This window comes from Passer domesticus, chromosome 5 (genome assembly GCF_036417665.1).
Source record: "Passer domesticus isolate bPasDom1 chromosome 5, bPasDom1.hap1, whole genome shotgun sequence".
NCBI lineage: Eukaryota > Metazoa > Chordata > Aves > Passeriformes > Passeridae > Passer > Passer domesticus.
Window position 1 is genome coordinate 43,605,442 of NC_087478.1, and position 24,549 is coordinate 43,629,990.

The following is a 24,549-nucleotide window of genomic DNA, read 5'->3' on the forward strand; positions in this document are numbered from 1 at the left end:
AGCATCAATATGCTTGCTATATATGTACTCTCCAGGAGCTGGATGAGGAACACTACAAATACTGTGTATTTATAGATTATTTTACGGGGTTGTATCCTTGGATTCTGTTATGTGATACCCAGGAAAACATTAAGTCACTCTAAAAACAGAGCACCCACTCAATACAATTTAAACCAGTATTTTTCATTAAACAGTAAGATTAAATTTTCAAACTATTGAATATTACAATTTTAAAAACTTGGCAAAACTTCAAGGGATTACTCGCATTGCTCAAATTAATCCATTTGAGTACAGCAGTCATTCCAGAACAAATGTTCTTCACCTGCACAACACAAGGCAAAAAGTATTGGTAGAACATTTGAAAAAATATGTTAATATAACCCTGAAGAAATACAGTTGTCAATTTCCTCTGAGAAATGAAGTACCTCAATTATTAAAATGGCAGTGTAAATTCCTACAAACCTTTTTTTTTTTTTTATTTAGGACAAAAAGGACAGAAATTTTTCTGCCTGTTTGAATTACAAAAACAAACTACAAATACACAAGGTAAAGAATGAGATCAAGACATTTAAAAAACGCTATAGAAATTCTTTCAAATACTTCATGCAGAGTGAGGTTTTGCCTTCAGTCTGGGTATGAAAACAATAAAGATCACAGTCAAGTGAAATATATTCAAAACCAAAACCCTGCCTTGAAGATTTATTTATTTCATACTGCTCAGAAGATAACTCTCAGATAATATTTTTGGTCATCAGAACCTGTACTGGAACATAAGCATGGTAGTTCTGTACCTCAAATCATATGAGGCATAACACACCATCAGTTTAAAACTGTAACTGCAAAAGGCATCACACTAGACCAAATCCTTAGGAAAAATGTTTCAGCTACAATTTAATTCAATGCAAGTCAATACCACAGCCAAGATACAAGTACCCCTGGCCTCTATCCCTGCATTCACAAAGACAACTCCCAATGCAAACATCTGTGAGACCAGGCTGCCAACCAACCCAGAGAACAGAGGATCTGGCTCCTTTTTGCCCTACTTTCAGAAACAGTGTTGCCTAGTTATGTGTATTTTACTTTTCTGTACTTAACGACTCCACCTGAATACCATTTGAAAAACATCTCTGCATATTCATCAGTGAGCCTACACTAACAGGAATCTGGTGTATTTAGAGAGTCCACTTCTGCATCTAAACATTATGTTCCCTGCCAAACTTGTATTCTCCTTCTAAGGAAACACTTATGAGTGGACAAAGCCCCCACACAGCCCTCCAAGACTATGGGTCTCTGCAGCATGCTTTCAGGCACTGAATTTTCATGCTCATTTCACTTTATAAGCACTTACACATATGAACAGAGCCTCTAGGTATTGTGGGAAGAAGCAAATTAAAACAGAAGGGAAGAAAGAACACTATGTTGTGCAGCATACGTGGGATGGAGAAACCATACTGAACAGTAATAACAAAAAAGGATGCAGACCACAGCACAGAAGGGTACATACAGACCATAATAAAAACATTGCCAGTACAGTGTAAGGGACAGTACAAGGATCAGTGTTTAGCTGTGACAGCTACCAATTACTCACAGTAATCTGTAGCTCTAGAATGAGCTCTAGCAGTTCTGGGGATTTCTTGTCCCTCTACCCACCCACATCTTCATACTGATGCTCTCCTCCAACATCAACAGAGAAATTTTACCAATTTATTACCAGTAAGCATTTCTGTGCTCATATTTTCAATTCAAGAACACTGTCTTGAAAATATGTTGCAACACACTGTTTTCCTTCCACACTCAAGGAATTACACATAGCAGATGGAATGGGAATTTCTCAGCTCTGTTGAAGATGACATGAAATGATTAAAACTACAAAGGCGTTTGGATGTTCTAAAGACAGTACCGCAATGTGTTAATTTTTATAAACATTCATCCCTCTTATCAGAGTATTAACTAGTCATTAATGCCTTAAACCTAAAAAACACTTACGCACTTTACCGTAGCTGATCCTTCCATTATTACTCACACCTGTAAAATTACAAAAAAATTATGCAAGTGTTCATGAGACTGGATCCTACGATCACATCACTGAGCTAAAAGAGACCAAATGGAGATAAGTATTATTTCACAAATTCAGGTAGCCATTTCTATCAGAACGTCACCTTTTTTTACTATGTACATGTGTATTTATCTGTACCATAAAACCAACAAAATAGAATGCTTTCCAAGTTATAAATTAATGCAAGAGCTGTGGCTGTATTTGGAATGCATCTTGCAATTATTCTTAAAAGCATGCTTGGAGTTTGTGATAGTGCATTTCGTAATATTAGACAATACAGCCACATTTTTGCTTTCACTAGAGATCATATGTGTTTGAAGTATTTGCATAAATTTTACACTTAATTAGGCATTAAATATGCATGATTTGGATGTTACTTCTAGCCAAATTTCATTAGTATGTCATTGCCAAAGAAAAATTGCATGGGCAAATTTAGTTGTCAACTCCTACAAATTACCATTTAATATTGTTAATATTAATTGAAACACATATATTAAGGTAAAATCTAGAATTAAAAAAGCAAGCACTGTTAGTATGAAAAATTAAAAATAAACAACAAATCCACCTAATTGGTTTTATATGTTGAAACACCGGAGACCAAGAAAAGTTTTTGTCCTTAGATGAAAGACTAGCCCGACATATACTTCATACAGTCCACAGTTCATAAGGCTTCAGATATATTATTAGGTATTTCACTGGTCCCTCTATTTTTATGGTTTATGACCTGATTTGGCAGTGCTTCCTCACCCAGAAGCCAATTATGATGAACATAATTTGTATGAAAGATGAAATTATATACAGGTTTCTGGTCACTAAATAATTTGACTGTATTCCAAAAAACCCAAACCCAATGGTTATTCCATATTCAGTGCAACAGCTCTGTGCTACTGCATTGAACAATATGGGTTGATCCCTGCTAATCCCATTTTGCTGCTCATGGATGAGTGATGCATACTGAGATTGTACTGACATCACACGATGAAGGAGGCTATGTATTAAATGAGACTGCATACAAAAGGGGAGCTGATTCAGTGGCACCAATGCACTGCAAGGAAATCAAAAGTTATGGATCTATTTTTATGGCTGTGAACTACAAATGGGACAATTTGTTCTGCATTAGGAGTACTGTTCTTTGAATCTCGAAACAACCCACTCAAAGCTGGAGCTAATGACAAGATGGGCCTCTGAATGGGAGCTGCAGTTAACTTGAAATCACAGGCAATTGTTTTGGGAGAAAAAACATTTGGCAGGGGGCTGAACAACACAGGTTATTGCAAAAAGGTGACCATAAGGAAAGGTCCCTAATACTATGTACAAGTGATCTACATCGGAATGGCAGTGCTGAACTGCAACTTATAATAAAGATTTTTACAGAATATATAGATATATATGTCTATATACATATTTGTATCCATATTCATATATATAAGTATTTCACAGGATATAAATCAGGTGGAGGGAAGTCTGGATTCTAGGTCAGAGCACATGTGGTTTTCTATGGACACGGTCTCTACGATCTCCATAACCCAGTAACACAGCTGTTTCCCAGGAAGGAAAAAAATTAACATGTATAAAATTATAACCCTCAGCAAACACAGCCATCAGCATGGAATGACAGGAGACAAGATGAGCGATTTGCTAGAAAGGAAAATTTAAAACAAAATAATTGGACAACAACAATGGAATTAAATTCTGCTGTAAAGGCCTTCAGTGTTCAGGATCTAGTCTTGCCTTCTGACCTGAAATGTATAGTTTCAGTCCCCTTCAACTCTTATTTCCCAAGTTCATGATGTAATGTTTGAAAATAAAGCGCATATGAAGAACCACTTTCTGAAGATTATTTGCATCCCTGACTCTGACTCTCTGTAGATTAATATACTGGCATGCCTGTGATTTACTAGACAGTGCTTTTTAACTTTCTTTAGGAACAGATTCAAAGCCTTTTAACTGGGCACATTTGTTTTTCTGTTCCACAGGGTAAAGGAGCTGTTTATTCTTAAAAGCAGAACTAAGGAGATGGTTACTCCTGCCTCCTGAGATCAGCACCACCACAGTAAAGGATGCACTTTCAAGATCTTAATGCAGCTATCACTTATAAAATATTCTTCAAGAGACTACATCCTCTCATGTGTCTCAGTTGGATATTTACAGTTAGTGCAGGCTTTTTAGAACTGTGTTTCTGTAAGATGCCAAGGAAAACCTTACTCATTAAAGCACTCCTATGTAAGCAAATTTTTTTAAATGCCCACCGAAGGATTTTTTCCAGGCAATGTTCTTTACTAAACTGGTCTTTCACCAAAAGAGAAAAATAATTTCTTGGCTGTTTTTTCAACAATCATTGTTATCCAAAGCCTAATCCCTGTGGTCTGTCTGAAAAATACTCTTTTCAAAATATCTTCATCTGTGGGAAAGCCAGAGCGTCCTTTAGAAAAGCAAGACTAGCTAGAGCAACAAGCATTTTCCAACTCTACTTTCTGAGAAAAGTAGGGTCGGAAAGGAAAAACAAAGGAAAACAAAAACCCACAATGTAGTATCCTGTTCACATCTGCAAGATCAAAGATAGAACAAGTACTGATAACCGCATTCTGGAAAAATCTGAAAAAAGGTAGCAAGTATAAGTAAAACTTTTTTTTAATGACATGAAATGATGAGTTATAGATTAGGGACAGCAAAGTACAGTTTATATTCTTTCTCTCCTTTCAAGAGGTTCTACAACACCTTGAGTGTATCCAAGAAGACTGTACTAAGGCATCAACAATGTTCTGCATGTATAAGCACAGCATGTATCATGATCACAATTTTAATATGCAAGATTCCCTTTGGCCAAGGAATTACCATAGAAAGTAAAAAAAATAAAGGGCACTAAAATCTAGGTAAGAAATTTGCAATTAGGAACATTTTCTTGAATTGTATTTTTTACTTATTTTAACACTTTAATCTACTGGCAAGATAAGCTCATCACAGTTTGGTGACAAGCACGCAGACATCCAAGTATTACTGTTTGGGATTATTCTCAGATAAATATTACAAGCTGCAAATGGTTTTATAGATGGTTTAAGATGGCATAAGCTCATGCTTCTGTAAACAAGATATTGTGCTCTCTGTCCCTCGAGCTGACATCCAGCACATGGTCCAGTTTAAGGTAAAATCTTTTTATTCTTCCTGGATTCAGTTTCAATGAGTCAATTCAGCAACCCAGTTCAGTACGCTCACTGATGCTGGTAACAATTTTTTCATGCTCACTTCTCATTGTGAAAGTAACATTCTTTGCACTTATTTACATAATGAAATCAATCTTGCAGAAGTATACACAGGTCTGGAAAAATATGCAACAGTAACAAAGGCGAATACAAGTGAAATCACGTGGGACAAACTCACTGTCTCAAAAACAACTTAACAGATATCAGTGCAAAAATACTGCAACTGGTGCTGCAGAGTAGACCTGTTATATCAACATACAAAAAGTTATAATAAACCTTTTCTCCCAAAATACTGGGCATGGCCCATATTAAAAACAGGACAACAGCAATGAATATACCAGGGATTAAAGGTAAAAATGAAAAATGTTATTAGCTTTGTTTTGCCAAAGGTAAATTCTGCTTCCAAAATCTTGGTATGCACTGTATCTTGAACAGAATTTAAAAAATCTGCAGGCCAAATTCCATTGTCTCTACCTCTGCTCAAATTTCCTTGCCCTGTCAGTTTTCAATGGGAAAATTCAGAATCCTTTATTGTTGTGAAGTGGGCGAAAAATAAAATTCAGATCTCTTGATAAACAAAAAAAATCTCATTAGATATCAGCAAAGCAAAAAATAACACTAATCAGCACTGAAGATGAAATATGACTTAAATGCTGCAGCCTGGGAAACAGAACAAGCAACAAAACCCCTTCCACTCATTACTACTGCAGATTGCATCCAAAAGCGGCATCATCGCTAATGTGGACTTTACAGAAGCCAACACATTTATGGGATCAGCCAAAGACTTATGTAAGAACACAGAGACAAGCTGGTTATCCTGAATGTTTCTAGTCACCCTCATATTGGTGAAGAGAAGTACTTCTGAGAGACAAGAAGAGATGACAGAATTTAGACTACTGCACTGCATCACCAATGTAAGGTAAACGGTTTTATATTAAATGCTTAAGCAATTAGTCAATAATATTACTAAATAATGATTTTGAGAACAAACTGAATTTGAAGCCATATGAAGCTGATGCGAGACCCACGAAATCCATACAATGGATTTCAATATACTGCAAGAGCATCTATAAGCCTTGGTGCACATGACATAAAAAGATAAATTTAGGTAGCTTTTGATATATGTATAACAGTTCAATTCCAAAGCAAACCAAACCAATATGCAATACCATATCAACCTGCTGAAAGAACTAGGATAGTGGAATATAAGAAAAAAAAAAAAAAAGGTTAAGGAGAAAATCCCTGCAACTGTGAAAATTTAAATAAACCCCAGCAACGCTCACTTGAGTATCAGGGCCTGACAAAATTCTTACATTTTCTACAAAGTGAAAGACATGCTTACCATTATCTTTGCTGCTGTTTTCTTCAATTGTCATTTGTTCTGCTAGCTCAGACAGCGATTCATCGATGGTCTGGCTTCCTCGCAAGGTTAAGGAAAGTCTTCTCTTAAATTTTTTCATTCTATCGATATTGAGTCTGGCTTAAGGAAGCCTGAAAACAAAAATAAATAACAAGAAGTGAGAAAAATTAGTTAATCAGAAAATGAAGTTTAACTGACTGACATAAAAATGCAGGAAAGCTTGCAGAAAACTTGGGCAATATGCAAGTTATGCTTAAAACAATATCCTTGAAGCAAGATTACTGGACTGAAGATGAATGTTTTGAGAGGTTGATGCCCATACACTTTTGCAATTTTTATTTTTGTTTGGAAAAAAAAGAACCTTTGGGTTTGTTTGGTTTTTTTAATTAAAAAAACAAAAACAAAACAGCTAACTTCATAACCAATTTTGCAGTCCAATAATGAAGGAAACAGTAATCTGAAAACTAGATCAGTGTGTGCTCTGTGGCCTCCTCCACAGTGTCTTTCACTAATCCCACTAAGCAGAAGGAGACTGACCTTTTCTCTTTTTCAGCCCAATTTTTTTTTATGATGAAAGCTTACTAAACTCCTCTATATTATACCCTTTTCACAAACAGAAGAAGGGGACAATGCTTAAAGTCCTAAACACTAAAGCAGTTCTCAACCCCATCCCACCTAGAGAAGCAGGACAGCAAGGGTCTGGTAACAATGGCTAGAATGGATGTTTCCCTTGAGAGTCAAGCAGTAGGATGGAACTGGGAACAAAGCAGAAGGCATTTTGTCCCTGGAGAGTTGTAAGCAAGCAAACAAACCATAATAACAAAGGTCCAGGTCAATAAACATGCTGCCACAAGTCTGAGCTGTTAAGTGAACTTTGTGGTGTGCCATACGTGTGCCCTTGCATAACAAGAGGCCCAGTTCTGTCTTTCCTTACTCCATATGAACAGCTCACCCTTGATGTTATTTCTCAATAACTTGTTAATCTGCCCATAGACTCCAAGAACCACGTATGCAGTGTTCAACACAAGCACAGCATACTGAAGTCTGAAACAGTCACATTTTTCCTCCCTCCCATGAGCTTCTTTGCCTTCCAAAATTCATAATTCACATACAAAATAAAATTTTCCTTAATGTTTTCATTTAAACAGAGAAATGCAACAAGTAGTATGCCAAAGATCAACATTCAATAACAAATGGTGAATACAATTTTATATTAACAGTGTCCCACTAAGTATACACATCTCAACAAACTTATTCTTTTTTATGCTGCTTCATAATAAAAAGGAGAACAAATTGGTAGAACAAATCTGAAAGTGGCTGCCAGTGGTAGCAGAAAGCTTACATAGGCTAAACTTTCACAAGATTAGATTGTTTAGGACAGCAAGTAACACATTAGGGGTGGATTAAAAAAAGACCTTTGGGATATGAGCTCCAAAGTCTGAGACAAACAGTAAAATCACTGGCAAAGCAACAGTTGCATCCAAAGGGAAAGAGGTGGATTATAAAACAGGTTAACTAACATCTTAGACAATCACAGCTACTATAAAGCAGAATTAGTCAGGCACTAGGTAGAGATACATAGGAAATAAAATATACTGCTGTAGATACAGTTAAGCCAGCAGTGTCTAAACTGCCCCTTTAATGCACTGCTGTATGTGCAATAAAGCCACACCTTAGTATGAATAATTTTACTCTCTCTAAGTCAAAAGCAGGATATTCTTATTGTTAAGAAACTGCATTCAGATAGCAATCCAATGGGAACATTTATTTTTCCTGTTCAGGACCAGGCTACAAAGATCTTAGTTGCAAACAGTTTTATTCCTGCATTCAAACTTCCTCAAAAGAAACTGCCCATGTTTCTGTAAAAAGGCCAATTTTGTACAAAAATTGGAAGGACACATCATTTATGTGTAGTTTTACTCAATTCTCCCATGATGTTTTTTGAAACCTGCATCTTCCTACATGTATTATTCTCAAAAAAAAAAAAAGGACACATGCAATTTTTAGCTATGTAATGCCCTAAAGCTAGCTGACAGCACAACAATTTCTTTCCAATTTTCCACTTGGACAGTAACTGAAAAAACAGGTGCCTTTAAATGGAAACAGGCTGTTCCTGGTTTTTGATCCTGCAAGTACTTAAACCTACACAATTCTTTAATCAAAAAGAAGGTCTACTGCTGAAGAATATTACATATAAATTATCAGATATATGGATTAGAAAATCCAGGAAACATTCTAAATCTCAAACTAATAAAAAAATCCCAAAGCATTTTGTTAACTATAATTACAACATTTCTGCTGTTATGGCAGGGTTCATAGGGTAATGAAGTAACATTTTTGCTAACATTCAGAATTAATCCATGGCTTGATTATCACATAATTTAACAGTAAAAAGGAATGAGGAGTGGGAATCCACATGTGACGGAATGTTTTCTTCTACTGAAATGTATGTCAGCTTTTTAAAAGAAAATATGCTCACCCATATGAAACCAAATTTTTCTCCCTTAAGGGACCAGTATTCTTGCTAGTTCAGAATTGTAAAGGAAAAAAAAAATAGGAAGTACTGACTAGTATCTAGCACTTAGAAATGTCCTTTATTCAACTTCTGTATTCTCATGGCCAAAGTTGCAGAACCTGCTCAATTTTGGGAGTTTAAGACAAGACACCAGTGAACAGAGCTTTGACAATATGACCTATACAATCCAAAACTAACACTGCTTTCTCTAAAATTACAGCACTTTCACAAAAAAGTCCAAATTGTCTGATACTCATATTCTCCAGTTAATAGCATACTTATCTCCCTTTAACAGTAAATCTAGTTTAAATCCAAAATGGAGTTACTTGATTAGTAATACACATGTAGAAGCAATGTTTCCCCAAATTCTTAATGACTGTGAAAAGAATACAGTTATTTCTGTATTTAGTTCTAGAACAGCACCCACAGGCTTGACTATTCTATCTGTAAATTTCTCTACTCTGAGTAAGTCATACCCAAATCAAGTATTTCAGATGTCACAGTAGATAGATGCATACAGTTGAATGCAACTAATGCAAATTCTAGTCTTCTGCAGACAGAATGAGGACAAGCAATCTGATATGACACTATCTGATACAACCTACAAAAGCTGACAGAGACATATTTGTTCAATCCTTATACTGATATGAAATAAAGGAAGCAACACTATATTAAAGGAACTGCTGCTTCTTACAAACAATCTGCAGTCTAACCCTGAAAAAACTGTTCTGTTTGTCTTTAGAAGTAATGTAAGTTAATCCTCGAAAACAATGCTAAAATCTACCTCTTTTATTTCCCAATATTCACTGTCATTAACTCAGTTCACTCCACTAGTCTTAAACCCCGGTCTTGAACCCAACATCTTTTAAAAGTGATCTTTATCTCAGTTTTTAAAAATGATCCAGGTAAGATTAGATTTGTACAGGTGTGTTTTGGTTCACTTTCTCTGATTCACACCAATCCTTCCCACGATGCCTGAAGGACAGCACTTCTCATTTAGCAAATTCATATGTTCACAATACCCAGGCTGTACTGAGACAGACATGAAAGCACTTTGTTTCCAAAGCAGTTACTCAGCTACATACTGCACTCATACAGTCACCAAAACTCAGAGGTCTTACACTGCTAATGGCTAAGATTCTCAAAAGCCATTCCAGTTCCTTCATTTTCCCAGACTCTTTGTTTCTTGGAAGATAAAAAAGTAAGGCATTAAGATCTTCATACACAATTACAATGTGTTCTTAATCCTTGTAATTCAGTCAAAATTTTCAAAACCAATGAAGTTATTTAACACTTAAATTTTAGTCAGTTTATTTCACGAAGGCCACAAATACCAAAAGCTCACTAATATTTTGCTGATTCAAAGCCCTTTGAAATCAAAGGGAACCTGTCCTTCAACTTCATTAGCTTTGGATCAGCCTAAGCGCTGACTCTTCTTTTCCCTAAGTTATATTGCATTGAGGTCCATCTACATAGAGACTAAGCATTTCAAAATTACTTTTCCACTTAGATAGACACTGAAGCTTCATCCAGACTGTTTTTACAGGCTGCTTTACAAGGCAGAGATTATTTCTAAACATCTAAAGGCAGTTCTTGTTATGTCAAACTCACCTCTAAGACAACAGCTGAAGTGAGAGGAAATGAGAGATCAGAAACCCTAACAGCCTGAGCAACAGCATGGATGCAGCACAGCCCTTACAGATGTGTTAGCAAACTAAAGCCCAGGCACAAGACATCAAACAAAACAGGTAACAGCACTATATATGAACTCCTTGTGTCAGAAAGAGAGGACTGAAAAACTCAAGTGTGCCACAAACAGTATTAATTACAAACAGAAATAGGAAACACCTGTAAAGGATATTGTCCCCTTATTCTAAAAAGAAAACCAGCTTTCCACTGTGTTAAACTGTTCTCAATCTACCTGAATTTAAAAAATAAACATAACCATTGACATTAGTATGTTGCACATCAAATACAGGGCAAGCTATTAATTACACTGATGAGAAATATACGGATAATTTATCTAAAACAACAAACAACCAGTTTGAGCACTCATAAAATTCACATATAGTACAGATGTACCTCCTTACAATCACAATTCTACTCTACAAGAATGCATTACAAACACAGAATTTTAGTCATTGCATCTATTTTTTTGTATCTGTCTCAACTCACATTTCTTCACATCAGTGAAAAAATTTTCGACTGCATTTTTCCACACCTGGCCTTTGGAAGCAACTAGACTTTCTTGTCAGGAGCACAGCTACTTAAAAAATTACTAGCTTTATGCTGCACTGAGTCAAAGAACTGACACTGTACAGATATAAGTGACACCTGACAAACAAGGCCTGTATTACAGATGAAAAAACTGAGAAGTCAAATACCTCAGCTTAGTCTGACCTCCCCAGTGCAAAAAGGGCAAAAGGACCCTCACAGCTTTTTTCTTTATGAAAAATATTCGATGTGGAACTAAACTTTCCCAGTGAAGCCCTTTTTTATGTACTTAAAGAATCACAGCCAAACAATTACTCAAAATTGGAGGTACAAAGGTATTTACAAAGGTTAACCTCTTATCTGAAGATAGTCTTACTAGTTAATATAGGCAAGTAGGCTCCTCCCTAAGTGAATGAGAGCATCTATATTCAGCTCCTGATCTAGATCATCAACTGGAAGAACCACTCCAAAGAGGGGAAATATACAGAAATTATCCTGTCCTAATTTAATTTTGAATAAGAATACTTTTCCTTATCTTCATGCCCCTCACCCCCAATCCCTTTGCCCTTAAAGAATAATGAAGGACACAAATTAGTACAAGGGGTTTGTAGTTTGTTTTAAATTAATCTTTTAAGTAAAAAAAAAATATATATTGAACATTACTACAGGCACATTTAACTATGCTACTGGTACTGAATTTAAAACACCGAAAACCACCAAATTTGCCCAAAAGATCAAATTTTGCAGTCCTTCTTTCATATCCTATGCTTCTCTTTTTTCTCTGGACTCAAAAAGGTTTACTTAGGTAGCCACAGCAAGTTTAAATTCTTTAAAATGTAGAGATGTATTCGCTCCCACCTAGATTCAAGCAATATGAAACAGCAAAATCAACAGAGATGTACAATTTGATAGATCTCCCTGGATTAGATATGTTGTACTGATTAATAACTCCTTGTTAATTATCAAAGGCTCTGTTCTCTCAGCTGCCAAGTGAAAAAACACAGTATGAGTCTGGTTAAATTGGCTGACATTTAAGCCAAGAAAACAAATGAGCTGACTGGCAAAGCTTCTACACTTGCTGTCAGACCCATAAACTGAAAGGCTCTTTTCTATTGAAGGGGAAAGCAAAAACTAAAAGGTTACATAGATGTAACATAAATACTACCAGACAGTCACAGAACTTCAGATCTCAAAAGATGTAATGAGCACCAGAAACCAAAAGCAATGTCTGTAATTTTTTAAGCTTTGATTAATAATCGTAAAGTCTTAATAGAGCACTCAGGAAAAAATATTTTTTAAAAAGAGTTGTGCGCACAAAACTTGCTGCTCCCTAATACTCAGATTATTTTCGCAATAGATTGACAACATTGCACTATCACTTCTGAGACAATTTTCCCCAGTCTTGCAAACAAGCAAGTCTTTCGAAGAATATTGAATTCCTTCTAGGTTCAAGAAGACAATGTTGGTTCTAAGACTGAAAAGCAATCTTTTGTGAGCCTGAACAATTGTGTCAATAAAAGACACAATTTTCAAGGCTGCTTTGTTTTTTTTTCCATCACAGCTCAGGCACCAAATCAAACAATGTCACACCAAGGCACCTTTTCCCAAAATCCAGCAGCTCTCAGCCCAGAACCACCATCCTCTAAGAATCTGAACTCCCAGACCAGAGCCTTCAACATTTGCTTCTTATTGTACTAACAAAAAAGTTTTACTTACAGCCCAAGACCTAAGGCAATGAAAAGCTTTCAACTTATTTTGAGGTTCTTGGATCAAGCACTAAGAGACAAAGACATCAGACTAATATAATTTGAGATAAAAACTAAAGACACACCTGTTTGGATGAACAAAGAACAAGGCTACAAGTTTCTAAGCAAGACAAAAAACCAGTTTGGCCTTTTTCACTTAGAACAGAAATTAACTGCACTGAGGAAGGTGTTGAGGAAACCTTATGATGGAAATTAACCACCAAGTGAGAACTCATCCCAGGAAAAAAAATGGTAATTGTTAAGACTAAACACAAAATGAAGACTGATATAAAAAAATTAGTTTTCAAGCTCACAATTTTTCTTCCAAATGTCAAATTTTTTGTTTATTACTTGTTGAACCTCTATACAGGTTCTGTATAGTGTGAACAAAAAAAAAGCCCCATCAAGCAACCCAGAAAGTCCTGACAGTAAAGGCAATCAGGCAATGTAAAATCAAACCCTTCCATAACTACTGCATGTACAGCTCTGTGCCTAAGAATAATATCAAAGAGCCATGAACAGTTTAAAATCATACAACTTTGGATGCATTTCTCTTACACTTTTGAGTACATGTAGAAGAGAAAAAAAAAAAAAAAAAAAAAAAAAAAAAAACAAGCTAGGAAAACCAAACTCTTTCACAGTAATTGACTGCTTGTTTTTGAATTATTTTTTCTTAAGGAAGATTAATATAGCAACAGAGGGAGAGTTTTCACTTAGTGAATTAAAGACCAATAAGCATCATGGTACAGAACACATTCTACAGTATTGATGACATATATGCATATTTTTCTAAGAGAAAACAGGCCACATAGAAGATCTGATACACTGAAGGCATTACATAGAGAGACAAAACAATACATTAAGAAAACAATGGTATCATAAAATGGACACTTTTGAGACATTTAATGCCTAAGATTTATCAGTCACTTCTGTACTCTGTTCTTCTAGAGATTTCTGATGATAATAATATTGTCAATGGTATAACTACTAATTCTGAAATAACAGAGAAATAGAATATTTTCACCACAACTAAGAAAGTAAGTACTGACAGACACGACAGCTGAAAGCTTCTGATAGTCAGGCTGACTAAGTTTAATAGCTCCACTGAGGTATTTCAAAGGTAAATCCAAAGGAACAGTAAATATTCTCATTCTTGCAATAAATCTTTGAACTATGGTTCAAAAAATTGTTTGAATACATGGACATCTTTTACCCAAACTTATAAACTTCTCTGATTAGGTATTTTTAAAAAACTTACAGATTATTGTCTTTTCTTCCCTTCTCCAATCCTGTCATCAGTACAACTTCAGAGATTCCTCAGTAACAGAAAATCTCTGAACAGTAAGTAAATTACAGTATTTCCCTGCTGCATTAATTTTTACATAGCCGTAAAGATTGTCCCAGCATGGCACTAATTTGTTCTGTTATAGCATTCAGACAAATGTCTGTCTGAAGTGTTCATGCTGCCATTTAATGGTCAACCAAATATGCACATCCGAATATGGATCATTTCAGTATTCATTGCCAAGGATACTAAACATGTAAGGCACTATTCCTAATTCAACTGATTATTTAGCTGACAACCTGGGAAAGAAAGTTTTAACATATGTTTTGCCAGGCAGCTTTGCAAATAGCTGTGCTGGCAGCAAGGTGGTATGCCCTAAAAGCAAGAGAGGAAAGCATGAGGCTGCTTAAGCCAATTTAGTACCTCCACAGAAGCTGAGTACCGATCATTAGGGCACATCAAATCCAAGGTAAGACTGTCCTCACAGGGAGCACTATGATAGAACGGTTGTGTACCAGAAAAATAGCCTGAAAAACTGCAGTTTTGCCTAAAGCCTATTTAGCTTAGTTAAACAAAACCTGGGATCTGAAATAAAAGCCATCTGTGAACAAAATAAAGGACAGCAGCAAATGCTGTTAAGGGAAGATGAGAGGGGAAAAGAACAAATGGATAGGAAATAAAGTAAAGCAGAAGTGCCTTCTTCCTCTGCAACAAATTCTGGCCACTGTGACTCCCATGACAATAACTACATGCAGACTCTTCTGTCTTGCTCCTGCACCAACATACTGCTCCCAAATTAAGTCTCAACAGGTGACAGCCTAACAACAGGTATTTTTCAGGATTCAAGAAGCCAGGGAAAAGAAAAAAAAAAGGTACGACTTAATTTAAACATACAAAAAAGGCAACTGCCATACATCAAGCTGTCAGAACTGTCATTGTTGGCTCAAGAACAAGAATTCTACATGCAGACTAAGAGATATTGAGATTAAAGATCTCTTGGTATCACTTGATGATCCTTTTCTTTGCCAGAGCAGATCATTCTTCCCTGCATGTCTTTTACACACAATCTTGCATATTCCTCTTCCTCCAGAAAAAGGTTCCCAGATTCTGAAACTAAGCAGAACAATGAAATTACCAGTACGTAATCTGGGCGACTCCAGTTAATCAGTTTGAGAGGCCACTCCCCTCCCAGACTGAGCAAACAGTCTAGCACATCAAAGGACGCTTGCTCAAACTTCGTATTACCTCCTTTCAGTATGAACAGTTCTCTACCTGAAGGGATCCAAGCAAGTTTTCTGGACCTTGAACAGAGACCAGAGGAAGATTAAGTAACAACAAAAGGTTACACAGAACTGAGTCAGTGACAATACTTCCACCTTGACTCAGTAGAGGAGAAAACAGCAATGACTAGAATAGAAAATTGTGTATCTGCAAGTAAATGTCAAACCAGTAAGACAGCATTAGTATATAGGAAACCTTGGAAAGTAACAAGTATTAATGCCAGTCAATAACCTTAAACCCGACCTAAATAGTTAGGAAACACAACCTGAAGGACGTGCAGTCTTCAAATTTAATATAATTATAAAAAGGTAAAATAGCTGCAATTAATGCCAGGCAAGCAAAACTGATACCATCAACAAAAGCAGAAATTCTGTAGGATCCTCCTGCAAGCTACATTTTAAAGGCAGAGTAAGGACCGATGTGTATTTTACTACAAAATTTCTGTTAAGAAACAGTCAAATAATCAAACAGGATGTACAGAATACTGTTTCCAAATATACATTTGTGCTAGGCAGATGTATTTGCCCTCTTTAGTTTCTCAGACAGAAGAAAGTGAAATTTTATATACATCTTCAAAATAATTTCTTCCAAACTATAAACACTATCATTCTTCTGCTGTTAGAGCCTAATGCTTACACAGTCTCATCCTGGCAAGGACAAACAGTGAGCCAAACCCTTGCATAGCAAACTACTTTCCATTCTGGGTGTTAATTGCGTTGCAGAGGCTGATACTACTATTACTGTCAATGATCTGGATAAAGCTTCCAAACTCTAAGATTTGTCTCACCAACAGAAAATGTTTTATAAAAAAGGTGAAATTATTTTTTTTAATTTAAAATCTCTAGATTTTAATACATAGACTAAAATTGCCTACAGAATCTTACTTCAGCATCATATAATTTTAGACTCTAATAAAGATCAGTACTGAAAATAAATTTTTCACTTGGAGATACTGGAGAAGTTTTGCTGTAAAACTCCAAGGGAGGGAAAAAGAACCCTGTTATTATAATGTCACCAGACGACATAACTCTCAAACTAGTCCAGTTGAGCAAGAATCACAGAATGGCTTGGGTTGGAAGAGACCCTCAAAGGTCACCCAGGCTAACATCCCTGCAATAAACAGAGACATTTTCAACTGGACCAAGCTGCTCAGAGCCCTGACCAAACTGACAGCGCATTTTCAGGGATGGAGCACCTACCACCTCCCAGGCAAACTGCTCCAGTGTTTGACCACTCTCAGCATAAAAAAATTTCTTCATTTTATCCAGTCTGAATCTTTTAGTTTAAAAGATTCTGAAATTCTAATCTGAATTTAATAATCTAATCTAATTCTATATCTGAATTCTTTTAGTTTAAAACCATTATCCATTGTCCTATCACAACAGGATCAAGGACAATTTGGACCACTACCCTCTACAATGACAGAGATGGCCAATTCTTTATCCTCTCTCTCCTAGTACATTCCTTCAGCAATTTTGTTCCCATAATGCTTTTTCCTTCTGGAATCTATATGCTGGGAAGAAGAGACACAAAGACAATCCACGCTACAGCAGCATTAACATTCAAAACTAATAAGCCAAGAGCAACAGATGTTACCTCAGTATTTTTATTTTTTAATCTACTTGGTTCTTTGTTCCTTAGCCTCTTTTGGAACACCTTGGTTGGTTTTCCTCCTGTATTCAACCCTTGAATATACAGTACTTACTCTCAATATACAAAGTCCAACTGATGTCATCTGTCATCTCATAGAGTAAAAGATCATGTTTTGACTGATATAACAGAAGGCCTGTTGCTTTAAAAGTTTGGAACATACTACTCTTTCACCCAACTACCATTTCTATGTCCAGCACTTGAGCTGATCTTGAATTACACAGTTCAACAGCCTTGGAAAACAGTATCCTTTTGCCAAAATATTCTTTAAAATAATATTACATGCATTCTAAGGGAATGCTTGTATTTGCGTTACCACCCAGGTATGCTGCCTTTCAACATACCAAAGCATGCTGAAGAGTAACCAGAAATCTTCCCACTGCAGTTTTTTCTTTTTGTTAACTAGGATCCATAAGCTTGAAATTAAACAGTCCAAGAAGCTTCTACTTTTCACTCTTAGTACTTGTAATTCAGATTTATAGCTTTACTGTTTTTAAAATTAGTCTACATTACTATTCTGATGAAAACTTAAGAATAAAAATCTGCCAGACTATTGCTGTGAAGTGAGTCTTAATTTTTTATCTCCCTGGACTCTATCTTTTTAATACATTTTTATAGCAAGATGTGAGAATGAAACTTCTCATCAGCTGAATGGTAAACCAGAATGGCAGAGGCTTCCATTAGCAGAGGCACTACAACTGTTTACCGAAGTAAACTATAGCTTTGCTTCACAGAGAAACAAGATATACATGCACAATTAGGAAATTTCATGCTTGTATTTAGTAACAGTAAGCAAACCTTGCTAGTTACAAAGAAAGAGTGGTTTTAAGGAAGGCTGGGTCATAGCAACCATGCAACAGGGAAATAAAAGTGAATTTTTTGTCTACTGAACTGTGCATGCTTCCTTCTCTTGAACTGTTGACATGCACTCTCCTTTCTGCCATTTCTGATTCTGATCACATGAAATAAACCATTGGGTTGCAGTCCAACCAATATGCCACCTAAAGGTATATTGTATATTCATACAGCAACTCAACTTTTGAGCTCAACCTTTTCTTCCCAATGTGGTTCATGTTATATAGGTACTACCTCTAACTATAATCCTCCAAGCCTTACCATTTCTTGCATCAGAATTACTCACTGGAACAAGCCTTACCCTTTGACCAAATTTACTGGAATTGAGCACAAATCTGAAGTTCTATTTCCAGATCTCGTTACTTTAAATGTATTGAATATAGAAATTTCACTTAAAAAATACTACCATCAGATACCAATAGTCCAGATTAACCTCATGGCCTCATTTAAAAAAACATTATTATTATTGTAGTTTCAAACAACTGGGACAATCTCATTCTAAATTTATTGGGATATTTGCATCTTGTATTCCACACCACTGATGAAACTTACAACAATGTTTCTCCAAGGTCCATCTCTGAACACAGTATGTCCCTAGCACAGGTTACAAGGAACACTTCTTGAAGGGGTTTTTACCAGGGTATTTAAATGAGCTTTAGATATAATCTAGGGGGTTCCCAGCTCTTCAAAGGATTGTTATTGTCTCTACAGCTCAGATTCTTCTGGAGAATGAAGTTTGAGCAAGGAACTGCAATGGGCAATGAATGACAGACAGATGCAAACTGAAATGATAAGCGAGGAGAAAGTGAAGTAGAGAGAAACCTCATAAGGTATCAAAAAGCAGTGCGAGAAAGAACTAGAGTAAGCTGTATGCAACAAGTTCTCTCACCAATAAAAATGGAAAATGACAAAGATTTTATCTACAATTCAAGACAGTAAACTGGGTATTAGGCTGCTTAATTACTAGATCAAAAGCCCACACATTCACATGATGCATAGCACTAGAGTTTTCCAGCTTTTCTGTATGAATTTGTTCAAAACACTCCAAGCGTAACTCTGTTTCAAACCTACGCTGAACAGAGGATCAACTGTGCTACCACAGCCACCACAAAGCTGAAAAGCAGCATTGTTGCATGCTCTGATCAAGTCAACAGAAGTGTTATTATTTGCTCACACTTGATCTGGATCAAGTTTGCACCGATGGGTGATCCTGCAGGGAGAGTAATGAACAAATCCACTATTGCTGGAGGTGCAGCTGGCAGCTGAGGTACAGGAGCCCACAAAGAGAGAGCTGTACTGACAGCTTTCCAGAGTAAAACAGAAACCACAAAACCCTATGGCTCCCTAAGCAGCCTTATTTCACACATCAAAGAAACAAGGATTTGCAAGAAGTCCACTTATGGGTTCACATTCTTATTTTGTATGTTGTTTTAAAAAATCTTCTCTGCCACTGAGTAAATTTTTTTCCTCTTTTTTATTTCTGTTGTTGACTTAATTACTCTCCCACTGAAGTAATTAAAATTCCCATCAATTTCCCTAAGAACCATCAGACAAACCTAAACCACCTCAGACTAAAAGCCTTGCTTTAAATTTCATTTGCAAATGGAACTTTTCAAAAGTTGCCATCAGGTCATGAAATTTTATTGTAAAATATGAAATTCTGTTTTCCAAATCTTTACTTTCCCATTTCTCAAGTGTTTTGAAGAAAAAAAAAAAAAAGTTCAAGAATCACGTCTAATTTTAAGAACCAAGACTATCCTGAAACTAAGCCTTTGTCTTGAAGAGGAACAAGCATTGTTCAGTCAAGAAACCATTTTCCTCTTTACTCTGACAGTGGTTTTGCTTTTTATTTAACTTTACAAAATTAGTCAGATTTCTAGGAAGTGCCCAGCCTCAAGAGGTTGTTCCTTCAGAAATCACTCCTAAGAAGGGCACAAAAGACTTAAGGACAAAGTCTAGGCTAGTTTGTAGTTGTGAAGTCTTCTTATAAAAATAATGCAAGAGAGAATAAAAGTGAAAATATATCTTCATGCTATTGAAAAATATGTTAATGATTTGCATCATCTAATCAGTGAACCCTTATAAGTGCCTATGTCAGGTTTTAATCTATAAGAGAGAATGGCACACAAGATTTCCAGTACTTCAAAGATCTCTGGTTTTCTTTACTGTTCACAGGAAGCCTTAAGTCAATGCAGTGTTACTATCTCCTAAAAATAATTTGAACATTTAGTCAAAGGAATGATGACTACTGATACCACAGAAACGGATCTCATTCCTCAGAGACACAAATATATTAAGCAAGCTCCAGTTTGATACACTCTTCATTTATTCCATCCTCAAAAATGGTGGAAAGATCAAAAATGTGAGGAAACAGGAAGTCAGACCTTGGGAAACTGAAGTAAAGAATAAAGTCTAAAAAAATTTATCAAAACTCTTCAAAACCAAAGACGAATCTTGTTTTATTCAGAAATAAGGTAATATTCAAAATGGTTTTTTTAACAGAATTGTAACTCATCTCCTGCAGGTAAACTAACAACAATTTCTTTCTTTTTCAGAAAGAGCAAAAGACAGAGCTGTGATTTATAAGGATGCTAGCACAAAACCAAAATCTAACTCTTACGCAGAGTAAGAAACACAGAAGTATGCAAACCTCTTACTTACACTGTCTAGGTAAAATCTCCCATGTGTACTGCAAATAAATTTACTGGTTTTGGTAAATCAGATATATTTTAAAGCAAAAGCATAGCACTTGAAAATTACTCAGTTTTAATATCGTATTTTTGCTCTTAAACACAGTTTGCTCTGAAAAATTAATTCTTCTAATCTGTTTTTAAAACTAGACTTCCTTGCCTGTAAAATTAATGTACTCTTTTTAGCTATGAAGTAGATCACTAGCCAGACATTACTCTGCCATCTGTTGTCCAGTCCTTTACTTTAGATGGCCAACTTAAATTTCATGGAGTAGAAACTACTCAAAGTAAAAGTACTGAAGTATGTTATTATTTCTAATTGTCTTGTATGCTGCAAAACAGTTCCTTAAATTTAAAATAACAAAAAGAGAAAAGCTGAGAGAAATATGACTCAGCCAATTTGACAGGAACATTTGATATTTTACATGATTTCAGCATTGTCCCAATGCGTATTTATAACTGGTTTTGAAGCAACTACAACTAAAATTTCTGATACAATAAGAAACCAACCTGCAAGTAATTTTTGTTCGACTCTGTAAAATATTATATACATATGAATACACTAACAACTGTACAACTGCTTAAGCATACATACTGGAATTCATTTTTTGGAAGCAAAATTGATTCTTCTTGACAATGAAAGGTAATACACTACAGCAAAGGGCTGTATATCCATCACTGATGATTTTTCTGTTTACTTTCACAATATTTCACATTTTATAAAACTATTTTAACTTCAGCAAAGGAACAAGATGACTTGGAAATAAATGCATTATTACTGAATGTACAGTTACTTGAAACATTTGCAGTATTTGATCCTAATATATAAAGAGAAGGTATGGCTAAACAATAGATGGAAAAAATATGTAGCAGTACAGAAAAATTAACCAACTACTTGATCCCTGGAAATCGACAGTCACACCATTTTGCCACAAATGGATAAATTTAACAAGAAAAATACTAGTATGAAAAAAATTGTAACTTCACTGTAGTTAGATGCCCACTGTTGAAAAGTATGCCATCAAAACCAGTACTTCTGGAAAGAAAATAATGTGAACAATGTATCCATAAACTAATCTTCAAAGAAGGATTTGCTCTGGATAAATGTATGTATCAATCCTCAGTTCCCTGTAGGGATCATTTAAGTCATCCAGTAAACAAATTTGGATTCAATGCTAGGATCAAAGTTTTCCAGGAACTGCAACAGGAAACACATAAAATAGTTATAGACCAAAATCAAACAAAGAACAGTATAAAGTGGTCAACAAGTCAACACTACAAAAAACATACTCATTTTTCCTGACAATTTTCAGGATTGCTTACCTAGCTACAAATTCAGCTACTTGTCCAACATCAAAGCATAAAATATGAATGTTCTTTTAGAATCCAATTTTACCATCTTTCCCCCCATTACCTCATCTATGATTATTTTATCTTTTTAATAGGATCAACAAATATTAAAGCCATATTTAGAATTACAGAACAGGCAATTTATGATTCTATGAATCTTACAATTGTTTGGATTGGAAGAGACCTTAAAAATTATCTAGTTCCAACTCCTCTGCCATAAGAAGGGATACCTTTCACTAGACTAGGCTGCTCAAAGCCCCATCCAGCCTGACTTTGATGGGGAATGGGGCATTCACAGCTGCTCTAGGCAACCTGTTCCAGTACCTCACTATCCCCACAGTAAAGCATTTCATCCTGATATCTCATCTAAAACTATTATCAATTTTAATCCATTCCCCCTTGACCTGTCACTACATGCCCTTGGAAACACCTCTCCATCTTTGTTGATGTCTCCCTTCAGGTACTGGAAGGCTGCAATCAGGTCACCTTAGAACCTCTTTTCCAGGCTGAATAATCCCAATTCTCTCAGCCTTTCCTCACAGGACAGCTGCCTCATCCCTCTGATCACCTTGGTGACCTGGACTCTGGATTTGTTCCAACAGCTCCACGTTCTTCCTGTGCTGGGACCCCAGAGCTGGATGCAGCTCTGCAGGGGAAGTCTCACCAGAGCACAGCAGAGGCAGAATCCCCTTCCTTGTCCTGCTGGCCACACTCCTTTGGATGCAGCCTAAGGACACAGCTGAAGTTCACATCTTGCTGTTATAACAAAGGAAAAAAGCAAATGCATTTTACAGGTGCTGCTAGTCTGATCTGGATTCCATTATGATGGACACCACTCAGAAGAATATTTTCAGAATCTTGAGTATGCCTTAGAGGTAGCGAAGTTGTTTTGTGTCTTCATCTTTTTCTCTCCTTTTTAAAAAAAATTTAATAAAAGCATCAAAAAAAGGAAATTGTGAAGGCTCTTGAAACTTGCGTGCAAGTTGAATGTGCCTGTGAAGTAAAAACTACAACAAAAAACCCCAGTGAATAACCCTCCAACCTTTCAAGTAAAATGAGGAAGAAGATTGACAATGGATTTAGTCTCTCAGCCCTTCATGATCTCTACAGAAAAATTCTCATGCTTCAGATAGTCTTGTTTTTTAACTGCATGTGTTTACAGTACCATGAGTGCCTTTACAAAATCCACACCACTAAGCCAGCATCATTTAAAAATACCCTCCTTATGTAAGAGTACTTTAATATGCATTTCTGCTGTTTAGCTTACTCTTCCTTGTGTGTCAAAGCTTATTTCTGATTGCACCAGATAGGCGAGGGATTAAGTTCTCCTGAACCATGGACGGTAACCATTATGGATATAAAGAAATAGATGTAGTCAAACAAGCAAAGCTACTATGAAGATTTGAAATAAAAATAAGAAAACGCTACTCTGTGACAGGCTCTTACCAAAAGCATCAGAAATTGACTACTCTCTCTTTACTGCTTAAATCTTGACAAATATTTTTAGCCTTTTTTCCCACTTTTAGCTTTGATTTTAAAAATTCCCACTTTCATGCTAGCCTAGTTTGCTTAAATATCAGCTATAAATTTTTATTAGAAATACAAGTAACCAAAATAGCACAATTACAAATGAAAACTTGCCAAAAAATGGGAAGAATTTCACAGATCTATTTTTAACATTGAGAGATGCTAAGCGAATTACGTAGGAAATCTTACCCTTTTTATGATACATAGGAAGCATGTAAGAAATCATATCATTTTTCTGAAGTTCCCAAACTTGAGTTAGGTAAGTTATTGTAAAGAAGAGCTGAAGAAATTAACAGAGATCCTAGCAAAGATCTACACAATCAAATTATTTTGAAAAACAGAGATCACATTTGATTTAGTTTTTCTGGTGAAAATATGTAACTTGCAAATCTAACAAATTGTAACTTAGCAAATCTGAAATATTTAATCAATTTATCAGCTAACAAAATGTTCAGCCCAAGTCCTCATTCCCAGGAATCAATAATTATCACCTAGACTGGAAAATCAACAGAAATGTGTTAATATTTCACCTTAACCTTAAAAATATGAGTTTTCTGAATCTAAATAAATACAAAAAAAAAAACAAAAAAAACCAAAAAACAACAACAAAAAACCCCAAAAAACAAACAAACAAAAAAACACCCAAAAAAAAAACAAGACAAAAAGGACTACTTTTTCTTCCCTCTCTATTTTTGGTATTGTCTTTTCTATATAAACTTATATATAAATCTTGCCATTAGACTGCCCATATCAAAGTCAACTAGAGCTAAAACTCATTATGCTTGTTGACACTGTTGTCTAGAGAAAAACAAAATAACAAA

The 24,549-nt window shown here is 35.7% G+C and overlaps 1 protein-coding gene across 4 annotated transcripts in view; it reads right to left on the bottom strand.

The window, feature by feature from the left end:
• Positions 1-24,549, bottom strand: part of CDK17 (cyclin dependent kinase 17) — a 90,722-nt gene that overhangs the window by 49,524 nt on the left and 16,649 nt on the right. For 3 of the 4 annotated variants that reach the window (XM_064419787.1, XM_064419784.1, XM_064419785.1), the window contains exons 2-3: positions 6,599-6,747; positions 1,987-2,025 (exon numbers count right to left, since the gene is read on the bottom strand). In XM_064419787.1, coding sequence (XP_064275857.1) covers positions 1,987-2,025; positions 6,599-6,716 — 157 coding nt within the window. In that variant the 5' untranslated portion in view covers positions 6,717-6,747. The remainder of the gene's footprint in view (positions 1-1,986; positions 2,026-6,598; positions 6,748-24,549) is intronic. The other variant, XM_064419788.1, reaches the window with a different exon arrangement.